The sequence below is a fragment of the Astyanax mexicanus genome, chromosome 10 (assembly GCF_023375975.1).
Source record: "Astyanax mexicanus isolate ESR-SI-001 chromosome 10, AstMex3_surface, whole genome shotgun sequence".
In the NCBI taxonomy this organism is placed as follows: Eukaryota; Metazoa; Chordata; class Actinopteri; order Characiformes; family Acestrorhamphidae; genus Astyanax; species Astyanax mexicanus.
This window is the reverse complement of record NC_064417.1, coordinates 13,241,843-13,261,983: the sequence shown is the minus strand read 5'-3', so window position 1 is coordinate 13,261,983 and position 20,141 is coordinate 13,241,843. Positions and strand designations below refer to the sequence as shown.

The following is a 20,141-nucleotide window of genomic DNA, read 5'->3' as shown; positions in this document are numbered from 1 at the left end:
TTACATTGACTTCTATTGAAAGTTTACAAGTTTTTTCTCTCTCCTGTAAAGTTGCTGTTTTGGAGATAAGTGTTTTTCATTGGACAGCGACGATAAGTCAAGCGGGCCTGTAAAGTTTCGTGAGTTTTAAACTATTGTAACCTCCTCAAACACCTACCAACACCAAGATGTATTCACTTCCTGTTTTGATGGGGCATCTCAAAAATTCTGTCTGCCATTTAGTCCTTGTTTGAGATATCAACAATTCTTTCACAATTTGTCATCAGATATGTTTAATGTTTATTTTTGCCAAATACCAAGAGAATTCAACAAATTTCCTAGGAGTAGTTTGACAACATACGCATAAAATGAGTGTAAAATGCAGATATTTCAGAATATTTTCTGTATTTTATGTATGTATTTAGGTGTTTTTGATGGGTGTGTGTTTTTCAGGTGAAAACAGTGATTTGGTTTTGTCTACATTTGGAAAGAAAAAGTTTGCTTTTTGTAAAGGTTTGTATATTCTGTGTTTTCTAAGAAATTAGATGTATGATTTGTTAAAAAAAACGTTTTATCTTTATTTAATCAACCTTTTATATGATATTAAGATAAACATTTATTTAAAGTGCCATTGATTTGTAGAATAGAGCATGTTTGAATCTTTTAAACATGAGTGAGTTCATTACAAAGAATTTAAAGTTAAAGAATATTACATTTAATTTGTTTAATAGAGTTATATTAACATATATGTTATTCCAATTGCTGTTGTATATGCTAATGGAATGTATGTTACAAAGTAAATGTTATTTTTAGTGATGAGAAGGTATTTCACTATGGTTTATTTTAACAATATAAATAAATTATTACATTGTGAGTTACTGTATGACAAGAGTATAAAGATTGTTTGGGAAGGAGTGGGTTTGAGGGGGTGGATGTTAGCCAGATGTGGGTGTGGTGCAAGGAGTGGATGGGGGTGTGCCAACCAGGTGTGGGTGTGGTGGAAGGAGTGGACGGGGGTGTGTCAACCAGGTGTGGGAGTGGCAGATTTCTAGTCAAAAGCTGGTGTTGGTCAACTGGTCAGGTTAGTCAGTTGCTTTTGGAGGGAAGGTGCACTGGGAATTTCTCCTGCTGTTGCTGAAGGGATTTTATCAGAGACAACTTCCAACTTCCAGACTACTCTTCCAACACTCTTTATCCAAGGTATGTGATCTTTGTTTTGGCTGTATGGTTTAATTATAATTATTCTAAATTTGTTCTAAATTAGTAGTGGGTTCTTTGCTGTTGCTCTGCTGGTATTATTGTAGTTCAGAAGACATTATGTAATAAAGGTTAATTTTTTGCTGATAAATTGTTTAAAATTAATTATTTTTTATTATCATATAACAGGGATTTCTGCTGCTGCTGAAGTAATATCCCCAGTGACAACTTTAATCTACAAAGAGTCTAAGTGCAAGGTATGGTATATTTATTTTTAATTCCCCTATGTGTGTGTGTAAAATTTAATATAAGTTATTCTAAAATACTAGCTGAGTTATTTGCTGTTGCTTTAATTGTAGTCATGCAAGTTTAAGCACCAACCTCTATAGAGATGTGTGTGACAGTAAGCTGAGAAAGTTTCATGCAGAATCCAAGATGTACTATACTTTTTAATATGAGGGATTATTGGTATGTTGTTAATTATTAGTGGGTCAAAGTCTGCATAGTGGTAAAGTATTTAAATTACATACAATCTTTTTTACAGTAAATATCCATTGTAAGTGGCCATGTTGGCTGAGCAAAGAGTTTTTAATTTGAATTTATGCTTGTTACAAAAAATTGAAGTTAAAAAAAGGTCAAGTTTTCAATACAACTATGTTACAATACATGATTTTATTTACAAAAAAATCTATAACATAATTGGTAAAGTACTTGTTTTGTAAGCTATTGCTCATGCACGTTGGAAAGGGAACCTTTCACATAAACTAAATATGAATAATTTTTTTATTGTTCTCAATTTCAAGTATTTGTTTTAAATACAGAAAATAATCTGTTTAATAGTGAGTTACTATAATATTTTGCACATATGTGCAATATGTGCACATTCTCTAACCAAGTAACCTGCTACCTGCACCCATCACTGTGCTGTTGTCACCTAGAGGGGATTAAAAAGGGCTCATTGTTGTAGCTGAGAAAGGAATGTGGCCGCCATCAAGACACTCTTTGAGTCTGATTGGGCGATTAGCATAACTATTAACTGGGCAACACACACAGACAGGGGTGGGGGTGAAGTGGGGGGTGGTGACCAAATGCAGATAAATTCTATTCTATGATGTGGCAATGTAGTGATGAGTGTAGCAGATAATAATAAATAAATGTAAAGCTAATAAGTAAATACTTTTAGTCAAGTTTTAACTGCAAAAATAATACATTGTAATGAATTATTACTGGTTTAATACCAGTAGCCAAAATGATGGCTATACATTTTTGTATGTGTTTGATTTTTTTTAATTATTGAGATTATTTGTTTGCTAAAAGAATTCAGTAGGTAAAAAAGTATGTTTTAATAATTTGATGTGCAGCATGGGTCAATTGTGAGCTGTGTAAGTTTTAAATTTCTATATATTTTTGAATAAAAGCTTTTTTTGTATCACCACCCCTCTAATGTACACATGGGTCAAAAATGACCTGCATTCATTTTCTGTGTTATTTCAGGTATGGCTGAGGGTTTCTTTAGCAGAAATATTCATTTTTACTTGTCTTAATTTATGAGAAAACAGCTTTTGTATTTGCTATTTCACAGCTCAGCACAGCTCCCGTCACACACCTCAGTAATGTTTTACCATAACATTACCTTAAATATTTGACTCCAGTAGTGAAATATAACTGTGCATAATATATGATTAGGTTTAGGTTACCATGCGAGTGAGTACATTTCCTACAAGCTATTATTATTATTCTCAGGCTATATTATTATTATTATTATTGTACATATTCTTTTTTAGTTAGTTAAATCTACTGTAGCTAGTTAACTATTATAGTAAGCTTAGCTAACTTCTTAGCTAAATACATCAGTATGCCATTTAGCTGCATGTGGTAAAGTTATAACAGTTTAAAAATATTCAGTAGGAAAAAAAATCTGCAAAATCTAGATTTTGTAAATAACAGTAAATTTAAAGAAAAAAAAGATTATGACTTTTATACACAGATAATAATAATAGACATTAATGTACTTAGTCATTCTAACTAAAAGTTAACTATCATTTTTAGTTATAGTTAGCTAACTATAACTAGCTAATAATAATAATTACTTGTAAAGTTATATTAAATATGCTTTATTCAAAGTTCCACTGCATATGGTATCTGCATTTGGCTCTATCCGCTTCACTACCCCAAAAACCTGACAGCATGTGTGTGTGTTATATAATGTTAAAAGCAATACTAAGTTAGCTGTGTGATGGGAGCTGAGCTGAGTTGTGAAATGGTAAATGTGGGTTGTGTCTGATGTGTGTAACCCAATGTAAAACCATAAAAGCTGCTTCTTCATAAAGTAATAAAAAATTGTGCTAAAGAAACCCTTATGAATTAACATGAATTAACAAAGAAAATGAATGCAGGTATTTTTTGACTCATGTGTGCATTATACAAACAGGGCTTTTATTTAAAAAGACGGAAACATTTTAAATAAGGATGTATAGTGATCAAAAACAAGTTAATTCAGAGATTCTGAAGTTCTGAATCACTTAATTTATTGCAAATATATATCATATATTAAAAATGTATGGGTCATTTTTGACCCATGTTGTGAATTAGAAGCGGTGTGCAAAGGCAAAGTATCAAAGGGTTAAACAATCATTATGCATGATGCATTCTGATAACCTTTAGCTAATAGTTTATTCAGACACAATATGTTTTGGACAAGCATTTAATTATAGTTTATGTAACTACATAATATTTAATGTTCACACCATGTTATATATGCATCTGTAGTATAATCTGTATTCTAATTGTAAGAGGTATGTTTTGTAAATTGTGTAATAGTGTAACTGGAAGTGCATTTTATTAATGAAAATTGTCTTACTTTATTTTACAGATGCCACGGAAAAAGTCATTCAGAATGAGGCGTGCGCCCAAGACTGTGAGTACTGTGGTTGATGTGCAGTGCTGCTGCGATTCTAAATTAGTTGGTGGATTGGTGTGTGGTACCAAGCATTTCAGGTTGCTCGACAGAAACAATGAAAGAACAGAGATTTGTAGTGTTTTAGGTCTTATTAGGCATAAAGTGTCAAATGTGTGTACTTGGAAGGCTGGTGTGATGGATTCAATTTGTGATGAAGGAAGGATACTTTTGGAGGAGAGGAAACCTACAAAGGGTTTGGCTGGTAGATATAATGCTTTCAACAGAGTGGCTGATGTTTCTCTAGGTAAAGTAATACGTGGTTCTTGTGATTACTTGGAGTTTTCTAGTGCTTTACAAGAGACATTGCTTGATCAACAGTCCTGTTTGTTAAACTTAGATGGATATCACTGTGCAGTTGTGTATCACAATGAATATTTCATTGTTTTGGATTTTAACGCTTGCAATTCTTCTGGTTTGCCGTGTGACTTTGGCGTCTGTGTAGCACAATTTCACACTAGTCTGAATGAAACCATGCTGTTTTTCACAACATTGCTTGAGAAGCTAAAAGCAAAGGTGTTCTCTGTTGCTAGTGTAATGGTGAGGTTGGCTGATGAACAGGTTTCATCAATGCATTGTCCAAGTACTGCTAACGGTATGCATGAAAGTCCTGTGAAAATCTCTGAACAAAAAGTCTGTGTTCCAGAAGGTGTTGAACTGAAGGAGTGTTATGTTAATTTGAAAAGGATGGCAAATGATAAAGCTGGAAAGTCTACTGTGCAAACCCCCAAAAAAAGGAAATTAGTCAAAATGGAAGCTATCCATGATTCAGATGTTCAGTGTGATATAAACAGTGTTCGATGTGTCCAGGGTTCTTTTCATCAAGGGCATTCTAGATTTGGGAGAAACGGTGGGCGTCAATGTGTGGCTAATTCATTAGCAGCTATGGTAATGCATGAAAAGAAAAACGTCATTGGGTGGAACACAAAAAATCTAGACAGTGTTCTCATTTCAGGAAACAAGTTTTATTCATTTTGTAGAACACAAGGCCTGATTACTGATGGTAGTGAAAAACAGTATCTACTTGTAACAGACTTGCCACAAACAGCCAGCATTGTTGATTCTGATTATACTTTTACATTTAGTGACCCCGTGGTAGGGGATGTGAATGTAGAGGATGGCGAACTTCTCAGATCAGGCATTGCATATAGTTTAATAAGTGGTCTAGAAAAAATCTTTTCAATGCATGACAGATGTTTTTTCACTTATGATCAGAGGACCTGTGCTATAATTCGCGTAAATGATCAGTTTGCTTTGATTGATTCTGACGCACGGGATGTGTATGGTAGGACAAACAGTCAGGGGAAAAGCATTGTTCTGTACTTTTCTTCACTTCATGACATTGTTGCTTTGGTGCATGAGTGGGTTTTAGATAGAGAAACACTGCTTGAATCAAATGATTTTGAGATTACAGGGGTTGATATTTGTCCTGCTGTGAGTAATTTGGAAAACAATGAAAGTTGCTTGGAAGGAGTAGTGGGTAACACTAGTGAGTGCATGTTGGTTGATGATTCTAGTTCTTGTGACTCCTCTGAAGATACACATGATGTTACTTTCATGAAAGAAATGCCCAGTGTTAAATATCAGTTTAGTGTACTGTCTAAAGATGTAGCTGAGGCTATATGTAATAAGTTAAATGTAAGTTTTGAAGAAAAGTCTGGTATGGTGCCAGGCAGGTATGGGGATTTAGGCAAACCTTGTAGAACAGAAAACATAGTGGGTGATGGAAACTGCTTCTTCAGATGTATATCACAAATAGTCAGTGGTAATCAGGCATACCACCGTAGATTTAGACTTGCTATAGTAAAACACATGCAGGCTAATGAGGCTCAGTACAGTACAGACATAAGACAGGATTACACATCCTTAAAGGAGTACTTGGACAGGTCTAGAATGAATTTTGTTGGAAGTTGGGCAACAGAAATTGAAATCCAAGCTGCTGCAGATTTTCTAGGTGTAGATGTTTACACTTATACTAGTGATAAATGGCTGAAGTTTCACTGCAGAGGTTCAAAAATCACAGAGGATGGAATTTTTTTGGCTCATAGAAATGGTAACCACTATGAAACTGTTGTGTGCGTGAAACATGGCAGTTGCCATGATTGCCATAAGTTGTGTAAAATACATGAGTTGATGAATGCATGCCCTTTGCAAACACGGGCTGTGGGAAGCAAACAAGCTAATAGTCAGAGTTTGATGATGGAAGATCAAAGTAACGAAAAAAACAAATGCACATTAAAAAGAAAAGAGACGGATTTAAAACATTTAGACAGAAAAAAAAAATGTTTAAATGTAATTGAAACTGACTGCGGGAAAGTTACACAGAACACAGCAACCAATGTAACATTTTTGTGGTCAAGTCCTAAACAAATAAAATCTAAATACATGAGGGAAAAGAAAAAAAATGAAATGAAAAGACAGTATAAAATGAATGTTATACACAGAAACCAGAAGAAGATGTACACTATAAACAAGTACAAAAGAGATACTGGTCATCGTTTAAAAATAATTATGTCTAGTAAAATAAAGTATGCCAAAGATGAAAAGCATAGGCTTGATGTTCAGAATCGCAGCAAAAGCAAGTATGCTACTAATACAGAATTCAGCAAAGCAGTTCGAAAATCTAGTAAAGATAAATATGCTACTAATACAGAATTCAGCAAAGCAGTTCGAAAATCTAGTAAAGATAAATATGCTACTAATACAGAATTCAGCAAAGCAGTTCGAAAATCTAGTAAAGATAAATATGCTACTAATACAGAATTCAGCAAAGCAGTTCGAAAATCTAGTAAAGATAAATATGCTACTAATACAGAATTCAGCAAAGCAGTTCGAAAATCTAGTAAACATAAATATGCTACTAATACAGAATTCAGCAAAGCACTTCGTAAAAGAAGTAAAGATAAATATGCTACAAATACAGAATTCAGCAAAGCAGTTCGTAAAAGAAGTAAAGATAAATATGCTACAAATACAGAATTCAGCAAAGCAGTTCGCAAATTTAGTAAAGATAAATATGCTGGTGATCCAGAGTTTAGGTGTGCGGTGCATGAACAAGTAAAGACAAAACGCTCTGTTGTAAAACAAAATCAACAATGTTTCAGTCAAGTTTTAAAAGACTTTAATTCTATAATAAGAGAAGGGCCAGATTTTGTGTGTTGTGTTTGTCATAGGTTGCTGTTTAAGCATCAAGTGTCCCATTGTAAAATGGACAAGTATAAGACTACAAAGGAAATGCAGGCAGTAGCTGAGCAGTGTATTACTGAAGACTATTTGCATAAGTTTGATCATGTGTGTGATGTTCCATGTCTCTGGTTGACAACAAGCAAGTGTCAGTTGTGGATTTGTCACAATTGTGATTTTAAACTGTCTCACAGTATAATGCCTCCAGAAAGTGTTTTAAATAACTTGCAGCTTGAACCAGTACCACCAGAGCTCAGTTGTCTTAACAGTTTAGAACAACATTTAATAGCTTTACATATTCAATTTATGAAGCTCTTAGCTTTACCTAAAGGAGCGCAAAATGGTGTCCATGGACCAGTCACATGTGTTCCTTCAAATGTTGTTGACACAACAAATTTGCTACCACGAGCTAATGTAGAGGGGTCTCTGTTGCGTGTTAAGCTAAAACGTAAGTTAACATATAAAGGACATTATGAATATAAGTATGTCAACACTGAGCATGTAAAGAGAGCATTGCAGTATTTAAAACAAAATAACCCATACTATGCTGACATAAATTACAACGAAAATTGGTTAAACGAATTTGAAGAAGAAAGTCTAGAAAACATGAATGAAAATAATGATTCATCCCTTTCAAACAACGTCCAAATAGACACAGAGCAATCTAGTGAAACTCAATGTTATATAGTAGACAATGAATTAAATCAGCAGTTACCTACTCTTGAAACAAATAATGGTTTCAGTGTTGAAGAGACAGAACAACCACACATTGAATGTGATGAGACTTTGCATGACAGACAAACGCATGGTATGTTTATGGATACGTGTCTTCAGCCAGTTGATTTAGGCCAAGAAATCTTAGATCAATATGATAACATTTTAAATATAGCTCCTGCAGAAGGTAACAATCCCATTCGGTTACTTTCTGACAAAAGTAATGAGGCCAAAAGCTTTCCAGCATTGTTTCCAATGGGGGGTCCAACTTTTCATGATTTTAGAAATCAGCGGCTTACACTGTCACGCTATTTTAACAATCGTATTCTGAGTGCAGATAAAAGGTTTGCTAATAATAATGAATACATCTTTTATGCCCAGTACATGAGTGAAGTAGAACAGGTTTCATCTAGCATATCAATAGCAATGCGCAAAGGCCACAATTCAAACACATCTAGGGAATTTTCTGCAGAGTTAGTGAAAGATAGGCAAACCCTAAAGCAGTTTCTGAACTGTGATGATGGTTATAGGTTTCTTCGACCCATCAGAGGAACTCCTGTGTATTGGTCAGGTGTTCAAAAGGATTTGTTTGCCATGGTAAGACAGCTTGGCATACCAACATTTTTTTGTTCCTTCAGTTCAGCAGATATGAGATGGGACAATTTATTACAAAGCATGCTGCAACAGGAAGACAGGACTGATAGTGTAGACAGTTTAGATTGGGCAGATAAATGTGGCCTATTGCGGCGTAACCCAGTCATAGCAGCACGCATGTTTGATTTTAGATGGCATACATTTTTGAATAAAGTAATTTTGTCACCCAGTAATCCGATAGGTAGAGTAGTGGATTACTTTTATCGTGTCGAGTTTCAGCAAAGAGGGAGTCCCCATGTACATGCAATGTTTTGGGTGGACAATGCTCCCCAAATTGATAAAGATAATGACAATGATGTGGTAAAATTCATAGACCAATACATATCATCTGAATTACCGAGCAATGACAGTGAACTTGTTGAAATTGTCTCAACTGTTCAAATGCACAGCAGGAGGCATTCAAAAACGTGTCGAAAGCGTAACAGTGTATGTCGTTTTAATTTTCCGAGACCACCTTCAAATAAAACCTTTATTTCTAGAAAAAAAAGAGAAGAGGAATCAACTAAAAAGTGCAGTTGCAGTGCAGTTTCATGTGCATGTTCTTGTGAAGTTTCAAATAAGATCATGAATAAAGAACAGGCAACAAAAATATTAGCTATGGTAAAGTCAGCTATATCTACAGACACAAATACTAGTAGTACAGTTTCTGAGTTGTTTGACAGTATTGGTATTGACCAAGAAAAATTTGAACTGGCGTATAACATTGCTGGCAAAAAAACTCAAGTTGTTCTGAAAAGAGAAATTACAGATTTGTGGGTAAATCCCTATAATAAAAATTTACTAAAGGCTTGGAATGCTAATATGGATATTCAGTATATAGTAGATGCATATGCATGCATTGTATACATCATTTCATACATTTCCAAGGCTGAAAAAGAAATGGGATTGTTATTAAGTGCTGCCCATCGTGAAGCTTCAAAGCACAACAATGTTGATGTAAAAGGCACATTGCAACAATTGGGCAGTGTTTATTTACATAATCGGGATGTAGGTGCTCAAGAAGCAGTGTATAGGCTCACAAATATGCACCTAAAAGAAGCTTCACGTAAAGTCGAGTACATACCCACAGGAGATCATTGTGTTCGCCTGAGTTTACCGCTAAAAGTACTTCAGCAAAAAGCACAGTCAAATGAGCTTACTGAAAAAGCCATGTGGATGACAAACCATGTTGATCGTTATAAAGCAAGGCCAGTAAGAGACCCCTTTCAGAACATGTGTATAGCAGTATTTGTGTCTCAATATCGTGTTGTGGGCAGAACAGAGAAGTGTGCAGACAAAATTCAGCTGCAAAACAATGCAGGGTTTGTTAAAAAAAGAACTAGATCAAAGCCAGCGATAGTCAGATACGCAAGATTCTCGGTTGATTCCAACCCAGAAAAATATTATCAGAGTATTTTGCAATTATTCTTGCCATACCGCTGTGAAAATGACTTAAAACCAGCTGACTTCCCAACATTTGAACTATTTTATCACAATGGCCAATATGAATTAAATGGCACTGTACAATATGTCAAAAATGTAGTGGATGCTAATAAGCAATTATTTGAGAAAGACGATGAAATTCTTGCTCAAGTTCAGCATGTTGTAGTTGATAATGGTAATTTAGAAGATGCATGGTGTGAGATGTGTCCGGAGCAAGAGGCAGAGCGCTTAGAATGCCAGGAGGAAAAAACACAAAGACCAGTAGAGGCTGAGGAGCATGTAGATAAAATTCCTGATTTATCTGTTCAAAGTAGAAAGAACAATTGTTTTGAACGTAATCTAAATGTACTATGTAGATCAGATGCTCTGAATCTGCTGAGGTCTCTTAACTCTGAGCAAAAAGACACATTTTATCAAGTAAGACAGTGGTGTTTAGAGAAAGTTAGAGGGAAACAGCCAGAGCCTTTCCATATGTTCATTACTGGAGGTGCAGGAACAGGGAAGACACACTTAATCAGGAGTATTCATTATGAAGCAACCAGGCTTTTATCCCAGGTTTCAAGTGCTCCAGACAAGGTTTCAGTGCTATTAACAGCTCCTACTGGAATTGCTGCATTTAATTTGGAAGCTGGGACAATTCATTCAACATTTTCAATAGGGACAGATGTAAAACTTCCCTACACACCTTTAGGAGAAGAAAAATTTAATACGTTGCGTGTTTTATTAAGTGATTTACATATATTGATCATAGATGAGATTTCTATGGTAGATCACAATCTTCTAGCTTACATTCATGGTAGATTACGACAAATAAAGCAGACAGGCGACTACTCTCCATTTGGGAAAGTTAGTGTAATTGCAGTAGGAGACTTTTTTCAGCTGCCTCCAGTAAAGGGTAAACCACTATACTTGGAAAATGCCCCATTAGATTTGTGGAATGGCATGTTTTCTAAGTCAGAGTTAACCACCATTGTAAGACAAAAAGACTCTGCTTTTGCCGAAATTCTGAATAGGCTACGTACACATCACAGGTCTACACCATTATCACTGCAGGATGTGAAGACACTTAAACAGAGGGAAACTGGGGAAACAACTTCTGCGCTGCATATTTTTGCAACAAATGCTCAGGTAGAAGAGCATAATGTTAAGCAAATTATTGCATTTTGCCCTGAACATATTTGTGTAGAGGCACAAGATTATGAAAAAAATCGGCAAACTGGAAAAATGCAGCTTAAAAACGGACACTTTTCTAAAGTATTTAATTCATGCTTACCAGAAAAGTTGTTAATAGGAGAAGGTGCACGAGTAATGCTAATTAAAAATATTGATGTTACCGATGGGCTTGTGAATGGTGTCTGTGGTACTGTTACAGACATAGCACATGATAAAAATAGCACATTGGTGAAAACTGTGTTTGTTCAGTTTGATGATCAAAAAGTTGGACAAAATACAAGAAAACGTATACCACCACCTAGACACATACTGCATTCAACACCAGTTAATTTGGAAGAGGAGCGAGTTAACAGCAAGGGAGGATTGCGCAAACAATTTCCATTAAAGTTAGCTTGGGCTTGTACTGTGCATAAAGTGCAGGGACTAACGGTAAAACAAGCTGTTGTATCACTCAAAAAGATTTTTGCACCTGGACAGGCTTATGTTGCTTTAAGTCGAGTAGAGACTTTAAGTGGGTTAATCATTCAGGATTTTGCTAATAAAGCAATTTATTGCAGAAGTAATATCCAGGAATGTATCAACAACATGGCACAATTTTCATTATATAATGTCAGTCCAATTAAAACGCAGAACTCTTTTTCAGTTTTTTTAATGAATGTTCAGGGTCTAAGCTGTCATTTGTTAGATTTAACTGCTTCCGTCCAACCCTTTAATTATAATTGTATAGCTGTTACAGAGACTTGGCTACCTGCAAATGTATCAGGTGACTCCACTCACATTGAAGGTTACCAATTTCATAGTGCTCCACGTTGTCTTGCTTACAATTCAGACAACCCTCTGTTAAAATCAATTCAACAACAAAAAAATGGGGGTGTTGGAATATACTGCAAGCATAACATTGATTACACTATTTTAGACATTTCAGGTGTAAATGTAGAATGCATGATATGTCAATTCAACAAACTTGACATAATCGTAGTTGTGATATACAGACCACCACAGTATCAATTATCCTTATTTCAAAAATACATCACTAAATTATGTAATACATTAAGCAATTTGTCAGATAACATCTTCATAATTGGTGACTGGAACCATGATGAACTTAAAACTCAAGCTATGTCTACATTTATGGCAAATCTAGGCTATTCACAGTGTGTAACAGAATGTACCACTGAAAATGGAACGCTAATTGATCATGTGTACAAGAAAATAACATCTAAATATATTATCAATACACAAGTTATGCCAGTGTATTTTAGTTCACATGAAGCAATTTACTGTACATTTTCACAAACATAAGCATTCCTTTAAATTATAAACACCATCCAACACTAATATAATGTGTACGTTTTAAGCATAGTCCAATTATCTTGTGTCAACAAATAGGTATCTAGGTAATGTAAATGTATACAGCTGCAGAATTATTAATTTTTATTATTATTTATTTATTTATTTATTTATTTATTTATTTATTTATTTATTTATTTATTTATTATTTATTAATAGGTCTGCGTACTTGGTGGTTGAGACAATGGACCATGAACATAGTGTTAGACTGTGCTTCTGGATCCTTGTGAAACCAGTACCAGACTATAACTGTTGCTGTGTTCTGTCCACAACAACAATAAAACCTAAAAATATGAACTTAAATATTTATATTATGATCTTTAACAGTACTTTTACTAATTGGTGTGTTCTGCCCACAACAACACTAAAACCCTAAGAAACTGCTCTTAAATATTTATTATTTTATGATTTGACTTTAATTAATTATCTTTATCTAATGCTAAGTAGGTCTGCGTACTTGGTGGTTGAGACAATGGACCATGAACATAGTGTTAGGCTGTGCTTCTGGATCCTTGTGAAACCAGTACCAGACTATAACTGTTGCTGTGTTCTGTCCACAACAACACTAAAAACCTCAAAATATGAACTTAAATATTTATATTATGATCTTTAACAGTACTTTTACTAATTAGTGTGTTCTGTCCACAACAACACTAAAAACCTCAAAATATGATCCTAAATATTTATATTATGATTTTTAACAGTACTTTTAGTAATTGGTGTGTTCTGTCCACAACAACACTAAAAACCTCAAAATATGATCCTAAATATTTATATTATGATTTTTTATAGTTCTTTCACAAATTGCCATGTTCTGCTCACAACACTAAAACCCTAAGAAACTGCTCTTAAATATTTATTATATTATGATTTGACTTTTATTAATTATCTTTATCTAATGCTAAATATGTCTGCGTACTTGGTGGTTGAGACAATGGACCATGAACATAGTGTTAGACTGTGCTTCTGGGTCCTTGTGAAACCAGTACCAGATTATAACTGTTGCTGTGTTCTGTCCACAACAACACTAAAACCTAAAAATATGATCCTAAATATTTATATTATGATCTTTAACAGTACTTTTACTAATTGCCATGTTCTGCCCACAACAACACTAAAACCCTAACAACAAGAACTTAAATATTTACTATATTATTATCTTTTTTCTTACTTTTATTAATTATCTTTATCTAATGCTAAATAGGTCTGCGTACTTGGTGGTTGAGACAATGGACCATGAACATAGTGTTAGGCTGTGCTTCTGGATCCTTGTGAAACCAGTACCAGACTATAACTGTTGCTGTGTTCTGTCCACAACAACACTAAAACCTAAAAATATGAATTTAAATATTTATATTATGATCTTTAACAGTACTTTTACTAATTGGTGTGTTCTGCCCACAACAACACTAAAACCCTAACAACAAGAACTTAAATATTTACTATATTATTATCTTTTTTCTTACTTTTATTAATTATCTTTATCTAATGCTAAATAGGTCTGAGTACTTGGTGGTTGAGACAATGGACCATGAACATAGTGTTAGGCTGTGCTTCTGGATCCTTGTGAAACCAGTACCAGACTATAACTGTTGCTGTGTTCTGCTCACAACAACACTAAAAACCTCAAAATATGATCCTAAATATTTATATTATGATTTTTTATAGTTCTTTCACAAATTGCCATGTTCTGCTCACAACACTAAAACCCTAAGAAACTGCTCTTAAATATTTATTATATTATGATTTGACTTTTATTAATTATCTTTATCTAATGCTAAATAGGTCTGCGTACTTGGTGGTTGAGACAATGGACCATGAAAATAGTGTTAGACTGTGCTTCTGGATCCTTGTGAAACCAGTACCAGACTATAACTGTTGCTGTGTTCTGCTCACAACAACAATAAAACCTCAAAATATGAATTTAAATATTTATATTATGATCTTTAACAGTACTTTTACTAATTGGTGTGTTCTGCCCACAACAACACTAAAACCCTAAGAAACTGCTCTTAAATATTTATTATTTTATGATTTGACTTTAATTAATTATCTTTATCTAATGCTAAGTCGGTCTGCGTACTTGGTGGTTGAGACAATGGACCATGAACATAGTGTTAGGCTGTGCTTCTGGATCCTTGTGAAACCAGTACCAGACTATAACTGTTGCTGTGTTCTGTCCACAACAACACTAAAACCTAAAAATATGAACTTAAATATTTATATTATGATCTTTAACAGTACTTTTACTAATTGCTGTGTTCTGCCCACAACAACACTAAAACCCTAAGAAACTGCTCTGAAATATTTATTATTTTATGATCTTTTTTCTGACTTTTATTAATTATCTTTATCTAATGCTAAATATGTCTGCGTACTTGGTGGTTGAGACAATGGACCATGAACATAGTGTTAGAATGTGCTTCTGGATCCTTGTGAAACCACTACCAGACTATAACTGTTGCTGTGTTCTGTCCACAACAACAATAAAACCTAAAAATATGATCCTAAATATTTATATTATGATTTTTAATAGTTCTTTCACAAATTGCCATGTTCTGCTCACAACAACACTAAAACCCTAAGAAACTGCTCTTAAATATTTATTATTTTATGATCTGGCTTTTTAAAATTATCTTTATCTAATGCTAAATAGGTTTGCATACTTGGTGGTTGAGACAATGGACCATGAACATAGTGTTAGGCTGTGCTTCTGGATCCTTGCCATGTTCTGCTCACAACAACACTAAAACCCTACGAAACTGCTCTTAAATATTTATTATATTATGATTTGACTTTTATTAATTATCTTTATCTAATGCTAAATAGGTCTGCGTACTTGGTGGTTGAGACAATGGACCATGAACATAGTGTTAGGCTGTGCTTCTGGATCCTTGTGAAACCAGTACCAGACTATAACTGTTGCTGTGTTCTGTCCACAACAACACTAAAAACCTCAAAATATGAATTTAAATATTTATATTATGATCTTTTACAGTACTTTTACTAATTGCCATGTTCTGCTCACAACACTAAAACCCTAAGAAACTGCTCTTAAATATGTATTATTTTATGATTTGACTTTTATTAATTATCTTTATCTAATGCTAAATATGTCTGCGTACTTGGTGGTTGAGACAATGGACCATGAACATAGTGTTAGGCTGTGCTTCTGGATCCTTGTGAAACCAGTACCAGACTATAACTGTTGCTGTGTTCTGTCCACAACAACAATAAAACCTAAAAATATGAATTTAAATATTTATATTATGATTTTTAACAGTACTTTTACTAATTGCTGTGTTCTGCCCACAACAACACTAAAACCCTAAGAAACTGCTCTTAAATATTTATTATTTTATGATTTGACTTTTATTAATTATCTTTATCTAATGCTAAATATGTCTGCATACTTGGTGGTTGAGACAATGGACCATGAACATAGTGTTAGGCTGTGCTTCTGGATCCTTGTGAAACCAGTACCAGATTATAACTGTTGCTGTGTTCTGTCCACAACAACACTAAAACCTAAAAATATGATCCTAAATATTTATATTATGATTTTTAACAGTACTTTTACTAATTGCTGTGTTCTGCCCACAACAACACTAAAACCCTAACAACAAGAACTTAAATATTTACTATATTATTATCTTTTTTCTTACTTTTATTAATTATCTTTATCTAATGCTAAATAGGTCTGCGTACTTGGTGGTTGAGACAATGGACCATGAACATAGTGTTAGGCTGTGCTTCTGGATCCTTGTGAAACCAGTACCAGACTATAACTGTTGCTGTGTTCTGTCCACAACAACAATAAAACCTAAAAATATGATCCTAAATATTTATATTATGATTTTTAACAGTACTTTTAGTAATTGGTGTGTTCTGCTCACAACAACACTAAAAACCTCAAAATATGATCCTAAATATTTATATTATGATTTTTTTATAGTTCTTTCACAAATTGCCATGTTCTGCTCACAACACTAAAACCCTAAGAAACTGCTCTTAAATATTTATTATATTATGATTTGACTTTTATTAATTATCTTTATCTAATGCTAAATAGGTCTGAGTATTTGGTGGTTGAGACAATGGACCATGAACATAGTGTTAGACTGTGCTTCTGGATCCTTGTGAAACCAGTACCAGACTATAACTGTTGCTGTGTTCTGTCCACAACAACAATAAAACCTAAAAATATGAATTTAAATATTTATATTATGAACTTTAACAGTACTTTTACTAATTGCTGTGTTCTGCCCACAACAACACTAAAACCCTAAGAAACTGCTCTTAAATATTTATTATTTGATGATCTTTTTTCTGACTTTTATTAATTATCTTTATCTAATGCTAAATATGTCTGCGTACTTGGTGGTTGAGACAATGGACCATGAACATAGTGTTAGACTGTGCTTCTGGATCCTTGTGAAACCAGTACCAGACTATAACTGTTGCTGTGTTCTGTCCACAACAACAATAAAACCTAAAAATATGATCCTAAATATTTATATTATGATTTTTAACAGTACTTTTACTAATTGCCATGTTCTGCTCACAACACTAAAACCCTAAGAAACTGCTCCTAAATGTTTATTATTTTATGATTTGACTTTTATTAATTATCTTTATCTAATGCTAAATAGGTCTGCGTACTTGGTGGTTGAGACAATGGACCATGAACATAGTGTTAGACTGTGCTTCTGGATCCTTGTGAAACCAGTACCAGACTATAACTGTTGCTGTGTTCTGTCCACAACAACACTAAAACCTAAAAATATGATCCTAAATATTTATATTATGATTTTTAACAGTACTTTTACTAATTGCTGTGTTCTGCCCACAACAACACTAAAACCCTAACAACAAGAACTTAAATATTTACTATATTATTATCTTTTTTCTTACTTTTATTAATTATCTTTATCTAATGCTAAATAGGTCTGCGTACTTGGTGGTTGAGACAATGGACCATGAACATAGTGTTAGGCTGTGCTTCTGGATCCTTGTGAAACCAGTACCAGATTATAACTGTTGCTGTGTTCTGTCCACAACAACACTAAAACCTAAAAATATGATCCTAAATATTTATATTATGATTTTTAACAATACTTTTACTAATTGCTGTGTTCTGCCCACAACAACACTAAAACCCTAAGAAACTCCTCTTAAATATTTATTATTTTATGATCTTTTTTCTGACTTTTATTAATTATCTTTATCTAATGCTAAATATGTCTGCGTACTTGGTGGTTAAGACAATGGACCATGAACATAGTGTTAGACTGTGCTTCTGGATCCTTGTGAAACCAGTACCAGACTATAACTGTTGCTGTGTTCTGTCCACAACAACAATAAAACCTAAAAATATGAATTTAAATATTTATATTATGATTTTTAACAGTACTTTTACTAATTGCTGTGTTCTGCCCACAACAACACTAAAACCCTAAGAAACTGCTCTTAAATATTTATTATTTTATGATTTGACTTTTATTAATTATCTTTATCTAATGCTAAATATGTCTGCGTACTTGGTGGTTGAGACAATGGACCATGAACATAGTGTTAGGCTGTGCTTCTGGATCCTTGTGAAACCAGTACCAGATTATAACTGTTGCTGTGTTCTGTCCACAACAACACTAAAACCTAAAAATATGATCCTAAATATTTATATTATGATTTTTAACAGTACTTTTACTAATTGCTGTGTTCTGCCCACAACAACACTAAAACCCTAACAACAAGAACTTAAATATTTACTATATTATTATCTTTTTTCTTACTTTTATTAATTATCTTTATCTAATGCTAAATAGGTCTGCGTACTTGGTGGTTGAGACAATGGACCATGAACATAGTGTTAGGCTGTGCTTCTGGATCCTTGTGAAACCAGTACCAGACTATAACTGTTGCTGTGTTCTGCTCACAACAACACTAAAAACCTCAAAATATGATCCTAAATATTTATATTATGATTTTTTATAGTTCTTTCACAAATTGCCATGTTCTGCTCACAACACTAAAACCCTAAGAAACTGCTCTTAAATATTTATTATATTATGATTTGACTTTTATTAATTATCTTTATCTAATGCTAAATAGGTCTGAGTATTTGGTGGTTGAGACAATGGACCATGAACATAGTGTTAGACTGTGCTTCTGGATCCTTGTGAAACCAGTACCAGACTATAACTGTTGCTGTGTTCTGTCCACAACAACAATAAAACCTAAGAATATGAATTTAAATATTTATATTATGATCTTTAACAGTACTTTTACTAATTGCTGTGTTCTGCCCACAACAACACTAAAACCCTAAGAAACTGCTCTTAAATATTTATTATTTTATGATCTTTTTTCTGACTTTTATTAATTATCTTTATCTAATGCTAAATATGTCTGCGTACTTGGTGGTTGAGACAATGGACCATGAACATAGTGTTAGACTGTGCTTCTGGATCCTTGTGAAACCAGTACCAGACTATAACTGTTGCTGTGTTCTGTCCACAACAACAATAAAACCTAAAAATATGATCCTAAATATTTATATTATGATTTTTAACAGTACTTTTACTAATTGCCATGTTCTGCTCACAACACTAAAACCCTAAGAAACTGCTCCTAAATGTTTATTATTTTATGATTTGACTTTTATTAATTATCTTTATCTAATGCTAAATAGGTCTGCGTACTTGGTGGTTGAGACAATGGACCATGAACATAGTGTTAGACTGTGCTTCTGGATCCTTGTGAAACCAGTACCAGACTATAACTGTTGCTGTGTTCTGTCCACAACAACACTAAAACCTAAAAATATGAACTTAAATATTTATATTATGATCTTTAACAGTACTTTTACTAATTGCTGTGTTCTGCCCACAACAACACTAAAACCCTAACAACAAGAACTTAAATATTTACTATATTATTATCTTTTTTCTTACTTTTATTAATTATCTTTATCTAATGCTAAATAGGTCTGCGTACTTGGTGGTTGAGACAATGGACCATGAACATAGTGTTAGGCTGTGCTTCTGGATCCTTGTGAAACCAGTACCAGACTATAACTGTTGCTGTGTTCTGTCCACAACAACACTAAAAACCTCAAAATATGAACTTAAATATTTATATTATGATCTTTTACAGTACTTTTACTAATTGCCATGTTCTGCTCACAACACTAAAACCCTAAGAAACTGCTCTTAAATATTTATTATTTTATGATTTGACTTTTATTAATTATTTTTATCTAATGCTAAATAGGTCTGCGTACTTGGTGGTTGAGACAATGGACCATGAACATAGTGTTAGGCTGTGCTTCTGGATCCTTGTGAAACCAGTACCAGATTATAACTGTTGCTGTGTTCTGTCCACAACAACACTAAAACCTAAAAATATGATCCTAAATATTTATATTATGATTTTTAACAGTACTTTTACTAATTGCTGTGTTCTGCCCACAACAACACTAAAACCCTAAGAAACTCCTCTTAAATATTTATTA

General features: G+C 33.6%; 1 protein-coding gene across 1 annotated transcript; it reads left to right on the top strand.

Moving 5' to 3' along the window:
* The first annotated feature begins 1,090 nt into the window (after positions 1–1,090).
* Positions 1,091–13,339, top strand: LOC125804686 (uncharacterized). Its single transcript, XM_049483802.1, has 3 exons — positions 1,091–1,179; positions 1,366–1,433; positions 4,049–13,339. The coding sequence occupies exon 3, from the start codon at positions 4,049–4,051 to the stop codon at positions 12,578–12,580; it is 8,532 nt and encodes a 2,843-aa protein (XP_049339759.1). The 5' UTR covers positions 1,091–1,179; positions 1,366–1,433; the 3' UTR covers positions 12,581–13,339.
* The last annotated feature ends 6,802 nt before the right edge of the window (positions 13,340–20,141 follow it).

What these genes read in the sequence shown, in the direction of transcription:
- LOC125804686 (XM_049483802.1), top strand. Translation starts at nt 4,049, where the DNA reads ATGCCACGGAAAAAGTCATTCAGAATGAGGCGTGCGCCCAAGACTGTG.